The 12,777-nt window shown below is 31.0% G+C and overlaps 1 protein-coding gene across 4 annotated transcripts in view; it reads left to right on the top strand.

Annotated features, from left to right (window-relative positions):
• The window catches only part of ssbp4 (single stranded DNA binding protein 4), a 391,987-nt gene that overhangs the window by 377,773 nt on the left and 1,437 nt on the right, over positions 1–12,777 (top strand). For 2 of the 4 annotated variants that reach the window (XM_061888818.1, XM_061888821.1), the window contains 5 exons: positions 3,234–3,304; positions 3,378–3,456; positions 3,718–3,746; positions 3,846–3,947; positions 9,793–12,777. The exon at positions 9,793–12,777 is cut by the window's right edge and continues 1,437 nt beyond it. In XM_061888818.1, coding sequence (XP_061744802.1) covers positions 3,234–3,304; positions 3,378–3,456; positions 3,718–3,746; positions 3,846–3,947; positions 9,793–9,873 — 362 coding nt within the window. In that variant the 3' untranslated portion in view covers positions 9,874–12,777. Of the gene's footprint in view, positions 1–3,233; positions 3,305–3,377; positions 3,457–3,717; positions 3,747–3,845; positions 3,948–9,611 lie in introns of all 4 variants that reach the window. The other 2 variants (XM_061888819.1, XM_061888820.1) reach the window with 2 other exon arrangements.

The following is a 12,777-nucleotide window of genomic DNA, read 5'->3' as shown; positions in this document are numbered from 1 at the left end:
TTGTTAGAATATATAACAAATTGGACCAAGCTATATTTATAACAAAGACAAATCATTATTTCTTCTAGATTTTTCAGAACAAAAATTTTAAAAGAAATTCAAAATATTTTGAAATTAGATTTAAATTGGATTCTACAGATTTTCTAGATTTGCCAGAATATTTTTTTTGAATTTTAATCATAATAAGTTTGAAGAAGCTAAAATGAAGAATTAATTTAAAATGTACTTATTATTGTTTACAATAACAAAAAAATACTTGAACATTGATTTAAATTGTCAGGAAAGAAGAGGAAGGAATTTAAAAGGTAAAAAGCTATATGTGTTTAAAAATCCTAAAATCATTTTCAAGGTTGTATTTTTTCTCTAAAATTGTCTTTCTAAAAGTTATAAGAAGCAAAGTAAAAAAATAAATGAATTTATTTAAACAAGTGAAGACCAAGTCTTTAAAATATTTTCTTGGATTTTCAAATTCTATTTGAGTTTTGTCTCTCTTAGAATTAAAAATGTCGAGCAAAGCTAGACCAGCTTGCTCGTAAATAAATGCAATTTAAAATATAGAGGCAGCTCACTGGTAAGTGCTGCAATTTGAGCTATTTTTAAAACAGGCCAGCAGGCGACTCATCTGGTTTCTTAAGGGTGCCCTGGTGCCCGCGGGCACCGCGTTGGTGACCCCTGATATAAGGGTTAGGGTTAGGGTTACTAATAAGCAATAATTCTGAGGTTATTGAGGGAAGACTTAGTTAATGGCTTACTGGTTGTATAACAAGGCCGTGCAGAATAAGGCATTAATAAGTACTTGATAATGACTAATTCAGAGCCAATATGTTACTAATAAGCAACAAATTAATGGTGAATATGTGTTACCCATGCTAAAGTGTTACTAAAGTAGTAATTTAACGGAAAAAAGTACCATAGAGCGCACCGGATAATAATAATAGTAATAATAATAGATTCTATTTGTAAAAAGTACTTTACATTGAGTAAACAACCTCAAGTGCTACAGTGTATTAAAAAAATAATAATAATAATAATAATTAAAATATATATATATGTATATATATATATATACAACAGCCAAATAGCTAGAACGTGTATGCATATATCTTAAAAAAAAAAAAAAAAGGCTTTTTAAAAAGATCGTTTTTTAAGCCTTTTTTAAAAACATCCACTGTCTGTGGTACCCTCAGGTGGTCAGGGAGAGCGCGTTCCACAGACTAGGCAGATAAGGGACACTGCGGACGCATGGTCTATTTTTGATCTTTTTTCAAAAAAGGAGTCATGTTGTGTTATTTTTTTTCTAAATAGAAAACACTCTTTATGTGGTCTGTATAACATGTAATGCTGGTTCTTTGGTCAAAATGTTGCACAGATGATGCTTTACAAATCATATTGAAGCCGCTTTCTGACAGTCGCTTCCGGATGCGCCATTTTTTATTTACGTGGCTTACTTTCGGCGGCATCTTCTCCCCGTCATCTTTGTTGTAGCGGTGTAGCGTGCAAGGACGGGAGTGGAAGAAGTGTCAAAGGATGGAGCTAACTGTTTTAATGACATTCAGATTTAACTCCAATCAATAACAGGGCAGCATCTCCTCCTCCGGAAACAAAAACACCGGAAATGTGTCCGTGAAAAAACGTCAAACCGGAACTCTCTAATAACTAAAGTTCCCTGGTTAAATAATGTAAACTCACTACACCGGTATGTTTTAGCGCTTTCATGGCGAGTTTACTGACAGATATTAGTAAGAACTTTATACTACTTTATATTAGAAATGGCAACAGTCCTATAACTAGAAGATAGAGAAAATGAAGAAGCTTATCGACTATGGTGTCCGCACAGACTACAAAAGCGGAAGCGTGCTATTTTTCAGGATTTATGCAGATCCCAAATACAGATCAGCAGGTACCAGAAGGCAAGAAAACTTGCTTTTGAATAATATTGCGAAACAAAATGCCAGATAATATGTCTTACCTTATTCACACCATAATAATACTCCTATGTTGAAGCACGGTACAATCCATCAAGCGGTGCGGGTTCATAGCTCACCAAAGTCATACTAAAACATTTTGATGGATTTTTGAGCGCCGTGGGTAATGTTCTATATTTTCAATGGAACATATAAAATGTTGGTGTTGTTTACTTGAGTCATATTGCCATCCTATTGCAGTCCACACATATCTCTTATGTTTGACTGCCATCTACTGGTCACACTTATCATTAGATTGGCCAGATCTTGTCTTTGTCTTAGATTGGTCAGATCTAGTCTAAGACTTATATTGGTCAGATCTATTCTTTGACTTAGATTGGTCAGATCTAGTCTTTGACTTAGATTGGTCAGATCTAATCTTTGACTTAGATTGGTCAGATCTAGTCCTAGACTTATATTGGTCAGATCTAGTCTTTGAATTAGATTGATTCGATGTAGTATTTGACTTAGATTGGTCAGATCTAGTCTTTGACTTAGATTGGTCAGATCTAGTCCTAGACTTAGATTGGTCAGATCTAGTCTTTGACTTAGATTGGTTAAATCTAGTCTTTGACTTAGATTGGTCAGATCTAGTCCTAGACTTAGATTGGTCAGATCTAATCCTAGACTTAGATTGGTCAGATTTAGTATTTGACTTAGATAGGTCAGATCTAGTCTTTGACGTAGATTGGTAAAATCTAGTCTTAGACTTAGATGAATCAGATTGAGTCTTAGATTTACATTGGTCAGATCTAGTCCTAGACTTAGATTGGACAGATCCAACCTTAGACATAGATTGGTCAGATCTACTCTTAGACTTAGATAGGTCAGATCTAGTCTTTGACTTAGATAGGTCAGAGTTAGTCTTAGACTTACATTGGTCAGATCTAGTCCTAGACTTAGATTGGTTAGATGTGGTCTTAGACTTACATTGGTCATATCTAGTCCTAGACTTAGATTGGTCAGATCCATTCTTAGACTTATATTGGTCAGATCTCGTCGTAGACTTAGATTGGTCAGATCTAATCTAAAACTAATAATTTTATTTGCTTTTTCTCCCAAAAAATAGTAATATTTACACTCTTTACTTGATGTAATTGTGATTGTTTCAGTGTGGATGTAATACTCCTTTGTAGTTTACAGGCTGGATATATTATAAGATTCATTCTTAAGGGGATTTAATGAAGCTAAGATGACAAAAAATATATATTAATTGTTCGTAGCATTTTTTTGTTATGTATTTAACATCCTCCTGCTGTTTCCTGCCAGATTCAACAAACTCCAGTGAAAACATCTACACAATGATGAACCCCATCGGCCCAGGTGGAAACAGACCTAATGTGAGTGTCGAGGACAAAATCATTTGTTAATAATAATAATCTTAACTCTTTGATTATCTTGTTTTTGCGGCAGTTCCCGATGGGACCAGGTCCTGATGGGCCCATGGGCGGGATGGGTGCGATGGAGCAGCATCATATGAACGGCTCGCTAGGTGAGGAGTCCAAATAAGATTTAATAATGATTACATGTAAAAGTGCGCCCTCCAGTGGTGAACTGAGTGTTCAGTGCTGCCCACTTAGCCATGACGAACAGATTAGCGAGGCAGTGAAGCATCCTATTGATCTTGTCGATAGGTGAGACGCCATTGTTGCTGCCAGAAGTGTTTATGCTCATCTGTGACGAATTAAAGCCCATCAACGCACAATTAGTAGCTGCGTAATCATTCAATTTTCCTCCATTTCTCTGCAAACAGGCTCTGGTGACATGGATGGGTTGCCAAAGGTAAGATGATCAATTTTTTTTTTTTTTTTTTGTTTTTATGTGTGCATGTCAATCAACCTGACAGCATTATACTGACTATTGTTTGTTTTCTTATCTTAGAATTCTCCCAACAACATGGCAGGCATGAACAATCCCCCTGGCACTCCACGGGATGACGGCGAGATGGCAGGCAACTTTTTAAACCCATTCCAAAGTGAAAGTGTGAGTACAACAATAAAAAAGAAAAAGAAAAAATAGATGAACAAAAAAAAACATATATATATATATATATATATTGATTTTAAATGTACATTATATTACAGTATTTTCCTAATTTTTAATCTGCTATATATATAATATATGTATATATATATATTTATTTATATATTATTTTTTTATGTGAAAAATTTAATTATTTATAAGTGGTTTGAATTGAAGTGTAGTTTAAAAATATTATCACCACTATGTTTACATTTACACAATTTAATAGATTTAAAAATGTATGTATATAAAACGTAAAAAATTAACAATCCAAATAATATAAAAAATATTGATGCACGGACTTACAAAAAAGGCGACATATGAAGACAAAACCTCCAGACATGAGTGTGTCTTTTTAGGTACTAGTTCTGATTTAACACATAGGATTTGTGTCCTCTTTATGGGAGAGGTAACTATTTTTTAATCTGCTATATATATTTGCACATTTAAACATTTTCTCTATTTGTTTTTTATGTGTTATGTATCCTTTATAATATATGAATATGTTGTGTAATATATTTATTTTACATGTTAAATGTCGATTATATTGTTAACTCTTTAATTGTATTCATATGTATTACTATTTTATTTATTAAAAAAACGTGTGTATATATGGATACGGCCACCGTGCTGAGTTCAATATCTACTAAAAAATAAAATCAAAAATGTTATCATTCGGTTTTTGAATAAGATCATTTTTTCTTTATATTGTGTGTTAGAACACAGAATTCAGGCCGCAACACATGTGTGCATACAAAGTCATTGAGAGTGAATGACTTGCTGTATATAAAGTGTATTTATTTAATGCATCAATATTATGTTATGCATCAATATTATGTTGTTATACATCAATATTATGTTACGTTATGCAACAATATTATGTTGTTATGCATCAATATTATGTTACATTATACATCAATATTATGTTGTCATGCATCAATATTATGTTACATTATACATCAATATTATGTTACATTATACATCAATATTATGTTGTCATGCATCAATATTATGTTACATTATGCATCATTATTATGTTGTCATACATCAATATTATGTTACATTATGCATCAATATTATGTTACGTTATGCATCAATATTATGTTACCTTATGCATCAATATTATGTTAATTTATGCATCAATATTATGTTGTAATGCATCAATATTATGTTGTTATGCATCAACATTGTTATCCATCAATACTATGTTACATCAAGCATCAATATTATGTTATGCATCAATATTATGTTACATTATGCATCAATATTATGTTGTTTTGCATCAATATTATGTTACATTATGCATCAATATTATGTTGTTTATGCATCAATATTATGTTACGTTATGCATCGATATTATGTTACATTATGCATCAATATTACGTCACGTTATGCATCAATATTATGCTACGCTATGCATCAATATTATGTTACATTATGCATCAATATTATGTCATGCATTAATATTATGTTGTTATGCATCAATATTATGTTGTTATGCATCAATATTATGTCATGTTATGCATCAATATTATGTTATGTTATGCATCAAAATTATGTTGTCATGCATCAATATTATGTTACGTTATGCATCAATATTATGTTACGTTTTGCATCAATATTACGTTACATTATGCATCGATATTATGTCATGATATAATAGGGATAATAGGGACGGCGTGGCGCAGTGGAAGAGTGGCCGTGCGCAACCCGAGCGTCCCTGGTTCAATTCCCAACTAGTACCAACCTCGTCACGTCCGTTGTGTCCTGAGCAAGACACTTCACCCTTGCTCCTGATGGGTGCTGGTTGGCGCCTTGCATGGCAGCTCCCTCCATCAGTGTGTGAATGTGTGTGTGAATGGGTAAAATGTGGAAGTAGTGTCAAAGCGCTTTGAGTACCTTGAAGGTAGAAAAGCGCTATACAAGTACAACCCATTTATTTATTTATTTATGTTATGCATCAATATTATGTCATGCTATGCATTGATATTATGATACACTATTTATCAATATTATGTTGCGATGAGGTGGCAACTTGTCCAGTGTGTACCCCGCCTTCCGCCCGATTGTAGCTGAGATAGGCGCCAGCGCCCCCCGCGACCCCTAAAAGGGAATAAGCGGTAGAAAATGGATGGACGGGATGTTGTCATGCATTAATATTATGTTATCTTAAGCATCAATATTATGTTACCTTATGCATCAATATTATGTTACGTTAAGCATCAATATTATGTTACATTATGCATCAATATTATGTTATGTTATGCATCAATATTATGTTACGTTAAGCATCAATATTATGTTATGTTATGCATCAATATTATGTTACATTGTGCATCAATATTATGTTATGTTATGCATCAATATTGTGTTACGTTATACATCAATCTTATGTTGATATGCATCAATATTATGTCATTATATGCATCAATATTATGTCATTATACGCATCAATATTGTGTCATGTCATGCATCAATATTATGTTACGCATCAATATTATGTTAAATTATGCATCAATATTATGTTATGTTATGCATCAATATTATGTTGTTATGCATCAACATTGTTATCCATCAATACTATGTTACATTATGCATCAATATTATGTTATGCATCAATATTATGATACATTATGCATCAATATTATGTTTTTATGCATCAATATTATGTTGTAATGCATCAATATTATGTTGTTATGCATCAATATTATGTTACATTATGCATCAATATTATGTTATGCATCAATATTATGTTGTTATGCATCAATATTATGTCATGTTATGCATCAATATTATGTTATGTTATGCATCAATATTATGTTGTGTTATGCATCAAAATTATGTTGTTATGCATCAATATTATGTTACGTTATGCATCAATATAATGTTACGTTTTGCATCAATATTACGTTACATTATGCATCGATATTATGTCATGTTATGCATCAATATTATGTCATGTTATGCATCGATATTGTTACATTATTTATCAATATTGTGTTGTCATGCATTAATATTATGTTATCTTATGCATTAATATTATGTTACGTTATGCATCAATATTATGTTTTGCATTAATATTATGTTACATTATGCATCAATATTATGTTATGTTATGCATCAATATTATGTTGTTATGCATCAACATTGTAATGATATGCATCAATACTATGTTAAATTATGCATCAATATTATGTTGTTATGCATCAACATTGATATGTATCAATACTATTTTATATTAGGCATCAATATTACGATACGTTATGCATCAATATTATGTCACGTTATGCATCAATATTATGTCACGTTATGCATCAATAATATGTTGTTATGCATCAATATTATGTCATGTAATGCATCAATATTATGTTGATAAGCATCAATATTATGTTGTTATGCATCAATATCATGTCGTTTTATGCATCAATATTATGTTGTTATGCATTAACATTGATATGTATCAATACTATTTTATATTAGGCATCAATATTACGATACGTTATGCATCAGTATTATGTCATGTAATGCATCAATATTTTGTTGATAAGCATCAATATTATGTTGTTATGCATCAATATTATGTCATTTTATGCATCAATATTATGTCACATTATGCATCAATATTATGTCATGTAATGCATCAATACTATGTTAAATTATGCATCAATATTATGTTGTTATGCATCAACATTGATATGTATCAATACTATTTTATATTAGGCATCAATATTACGATACGTTATGCATCAATATTATGTCACGTTATGCATCAATATTATGTCACGTTATGCATCAATAATATGTTGTTATGCATCAATATTATGTCATGTAATGCATCAATATTATGTTGATAAGCATCAATATTATGTTGTTATGCATCAATATCATGTCGTTTTATGCATCAATATTATGTCATGTTATGCATCAATATTATGTTGTTATGCATTAACATTGATATGTATCAATACTATTTTATATTTGGCATCAATATTACGATACGTTATGCATCAGTATTATGTCATGTAATGCATCAATATTTTGTTGATAAGCATCAATATTATGTTGTTATGCATCAATATTATGTCATTTTATGCATCAATATTATGTCACATTATGCATCAATATTATGTCATGTAATGCATCAATAATATGTTGATAAGCATCAATATTATGTTGTTATGCATCAATATCATGTCGTTTTATGCATCAATATTATGTCATGTTATGCATCAATATTATGTCACGTTATGCATCAATATTATGTCACGTTATGCATCAATAATATGTTGTTATGCATCAATATTATGTCATGTAATGCATCAATATTATGTTGATAAGCATCAATATTATGTTGTTATGCATCAATATCATGTCGTTTTATGCATCAATATTATGTCATGTTATGCATCAATATTATGTTGTTATGCATTAACATTGATATGTATCAATACTATTTTATATTAGGCATCAATATTACGATACGTTATGCATCAGTATTATGTCATGTAATGCATCAATATTTTGTTGATAAGCATCAATATTATGTTGTTATGCATCAATATTATGTCATTTTATGAATCAATATTATGTCACATTATGCATCAATATTATGTCATGTAATGCATCAATATTATGTTGATAAGCATCAATATTATGTTGTTATGCATCAATATCATGTCGTTTTATGCATCAATATTATGTCATGTTATGCATCAATATTATGTTGTTATGCATTAACATTGATATGTATCAATACTATTTTATATTAGGCATCAATATTACGATACGTTATGCATCAATATTATGTCACGTTATGCATCAATATTATGTTGTTATGCATCAATATTATGTCATTATATGCATCAATATTATGTCATTATATGCATCAATATTATGTCATTTTATGCATCAATATTATGTTGTTATGCATCAACATTGATATGTATCAATACTATTTTATATTAGGCATCAATATTATGTCATGTTATGCATCAATATTATGTCACGTTATGCATCAATATTATGTCACGTTATGCATCAATATTATGTCATGTTATGCATCAATATTATGTCATGCTATGCATCAATATTATGTTGATAAGCATCAATATTATGTTGTTATGCATCAATATTATGTAATTTTATGCATCAATATTATGTCATGTTACGCATCAATATTATGTCACGTTATGCATCAATATTATGTTGCTAAGCATCAATATTATGTCATTATATGCATCAATACTATGTCATTATATGCATCAATACTATGTCATTATATGCATCAATATTATGTCATGTTATGCATCAATATTATGTCATGTTATGCATCAATATCTATCACTGCCACTTCCCTAACATTCCTCTACGGGCTGCATTACTACCACTTCAATGCACTGCAGTTATTGCTCTGCTTGCTGCTGCCATACTCACATGTTACGTAAAAACAAAAGGTACTTGAATGCGCCACAGTTATATCTCTGCCTCCTGCCGCTGTACTCGCATGTGATGTCAGGAAAAAAAGAGGTTAGCTGGCGCAATGCTTTTGTTGCTTGGAATCTTTAAATGAAGTATCTACCTTTTTCCTTTCTCCCCTTCCTCTCTCTTTATTCTCTCTTTTTACAGTATTCACCCAACATGACGATGAGTGTGTGATTTTATTTTATTTTATCTTTTATTTTACTTTTTTCCATCTCCCTCTGTCCCACCCTTTTCCCCTCCCTCCCCGGTGTGTCTTGCTTTGCCATTACATCCTGTCCTCATCCTCTCTGGACCGATGTGTGTGGGTGTGATGGCGGCCACCCAGCCCCTCGGGATGCCCATGGACAGCAGGACTCCCCTCAAGGGCCCTCACCCCAACATGTGTAAAATGGGTGTAAGAACATGAGACTTTCTCCCCGTCCCCGCCCTGGTCATGAGCCTCAAAGCCCAAATCTCTCTCTCGGTGAACTCCCGCGGCCCGCCAAACCCATGATGCACCTCTCCATGGTCGCTACCTGCTAGTATGGCGGGGGACCTTTATCCACACAGACTTTATCCACACTTTTTTCTTTCAATGTTTGTATTTTTGTTGTTTGGTTTTCCTTAAAGGGCATTTTTTTTTAACAATAGTGCCTGTGAATCATTTTTGATTCTCCCCTAAATCTGTCCTGTTTTTGTTGTCTCCTTTGAAGCACACTCACAAGGCCAATGCGGTCTTTAAAGCATTAGGAACACTGTCTTTCTTAATAAGGCCATGCTGAAAAGAAACAAGAATAAAGTCATCATTTGCCCTGAAAAATACATCTTTACTCACTATTATAACTTTTTTCTCTAGATTTCTTGTCATATTATGACTTCATTCTTACAATATTTTTATTGTAATATTATCAATTTATTCTAGCAATTTAGACATTTTTGGGGGCCTTTTTAGGGCACTTTCTTTTTGCAAGAATACACATTTTTCCTCATGTTATTGCGAGTTTCTTTTCATAAAATTCCGGCTGTTTTCTTGCAGGATTAAGACTTTTGTTTTGTAATACGACAACTATATTACATTAAAACGTTTTCTTCTCGCACTAAATTTTTCTATATGTTTCGACTTTATTTTTGCAAGAGTACAACTTTTTCCTCATGTTATTGCGAGTTTCTTTTCATAAAATTCCGGCTGTTTTTTTGCAGGATTAAGATTTTTGTTTTGTAATACGACAACTATATTACATTAAAACTTTTTCTTCTCGCACTAAATTTTTCTCTATGTTTCGACTTTATTTTTGCAAGAATACAACTTTTTCCTCATGTTATTGCGAGTTTCTTTTTATAAAATTCCGGCTGTATTCTTGCAGGATTAAGACTTTTGTTTTGTAATACGACAACTATATTACATTAAAACTTTTTCTTCTCGCACTAAATTTTTCTATATGTTTCGACTTTATTTTTGCAAGAATACACCTTTTTCCTCATATTATTGCGATTTTTTTTTTCTGTTTTTAATATAGTTGTCAGATTAAAAAACTTTTGTTTTGTAAACTGACAACTACTGTACATTGCATTAAAAAAAATGTTGTAGCACTAAATTTTTCTCGTTATGTTACGACTTTCTTTTTGCAAAATACGACTTTTTCCTCATAATATTGCGATTTTGTTTTCATAAAATTTTGGATGTTTTCTTGCAGTATTAAGACTTTTGTTTTGTAATTTGACAATTTTATTACATTAAAACTTTTTTTTCTCGCCTAAAGTTTTCTCATTATGTTACGACTTTCTTTTTGCAAAATACGACTTTTTCCTCATAATATTGCGATTTTGTTTTCATAAAATTTTGGCTGTTTTCGCGCAGGATTAAGACTTTTGTTTTGTAATCTGACAACTATATTAATTTTTTTTTTAAATAGCACTACATTTTTGTCGTTATGTCACGACTTTCTTTTTGCAAAATACGACTTTTTCCTCATAATATTGCGATTTTGTTTTCATAAAATTTTGGATGTTTTCTTGCAGTATTAAGACTTTTGTTTTGTAATCCGACAATTTTATTACATTAAAACTTTTTTTTCTCGCCTAAAGTTTTCTCATTATGTTATGACTTTCTTTTTGCAAAATACGACTTTTTCCTCATAATATTGCAATTTTGTTTTCATAAAATTTTGGCTGTTTTCGCGCAGGATTAAGACTTTTGTTTTGTAATCTGACAACTATATTAATTTTTTTTTTAAATAGCACTACATTTTTGTCGTTATGTCACGACTTTCTTTTTGCAAAATACGACTTTTTACTCATAATATTGCGATTTTGTTTTCATAAAATTCCGTCTGTTTTCTCGCAAGATTAAGACTTTTTTTGTAATCTGACAACTATATTACATTAAAAAAAATTATAGCACATTTTTTTTGTTATGTTATGACTTTCTTTTTGCAAGAATACAACTTTTTCCTCATAATATTGCGATTTTGTTTTCATAAAATTTTGGCTGTTTTCTCGCAGGATTACGACTTTTGTTTTGTAATCTGACAACTATATTACATAAAAAAAAATAATTATAGTACTAAATTTTTCTCTTTATGTTACAACTTTCTTTTTGCAAGAATACACCTTTTTTCTCATAATATTGCGAGTTTGTTTTAATAAAATTCCGTCTGTTTTCTTGCAGGTTTAAGACTTTTGTTTCGTAATCCGACAACTACATTACATTAAAAAAAAAAAAAATGTTGTAGCACTAATTATTTTTCGTTATGTTTTGACCCCTTTTTGCAAAATACGACTTTTTCCTCATATTATTGCGAAATTGTTTTCATAAAATTCCGGCTGTTTTCTTGCAGGTTTAAGACTTTTGTTTTGTAATTCGACAACTACATTACATTAAAAAAAAATTGCTGTAGCACTAAATTTTTCTCGCTATGTTACCACTTTCTTTTTGCAAGAATATGACTTTTTCCTCATAATATTGCGATTTTGTTTTCATAAACATTTGTTGCAGGATTAGGACTTTTGTTTTGTAATTTTACAACTTTATTTGCAAATTTATTACATTAAAACTTTTTCTTGTAATACTAAATTCTTCTTGCTTGGTCACAACTCTTATTTTGCAAGTTCACAGCCTTTTCCTCTTTATTCTCGCAAGATAATGACGATTCCGACCGTATTTGTGCATTTTTTTCTCGTAATCTTTTCCATAATATTGCGACTTAAATTTGAGTATTTTTCTTGTAATATTGCCATTTTCTACTCACAAGTTTACCATGTGTTCCTTTAAAGAGTACAACTTTGTTTACGTCCCGCTATGATGTCTAACGTTTTTTTTTTTTATTATGTT

The sequence above is a fragment of the Nerophis ophidion genome, linkage group LG26 (genome assembly GCF_033978795.1).
Source record: "Nerophis ophidion isolate RoL-2023_Sa linkage group LG26, RoL_Noph_v1.0, whole genome shotgun sequence".
In the NCBI taxonomy this organism is placed as follows: Eukaryota; Metazoa; Chordata; class Actinopteri; order Syngnathiformes; family Syngnathidae; genus Nerophis; species Nerophis ophidion.
This window is presented reverse-complemented; position numbering and strand designations above follow the sequence as displayed.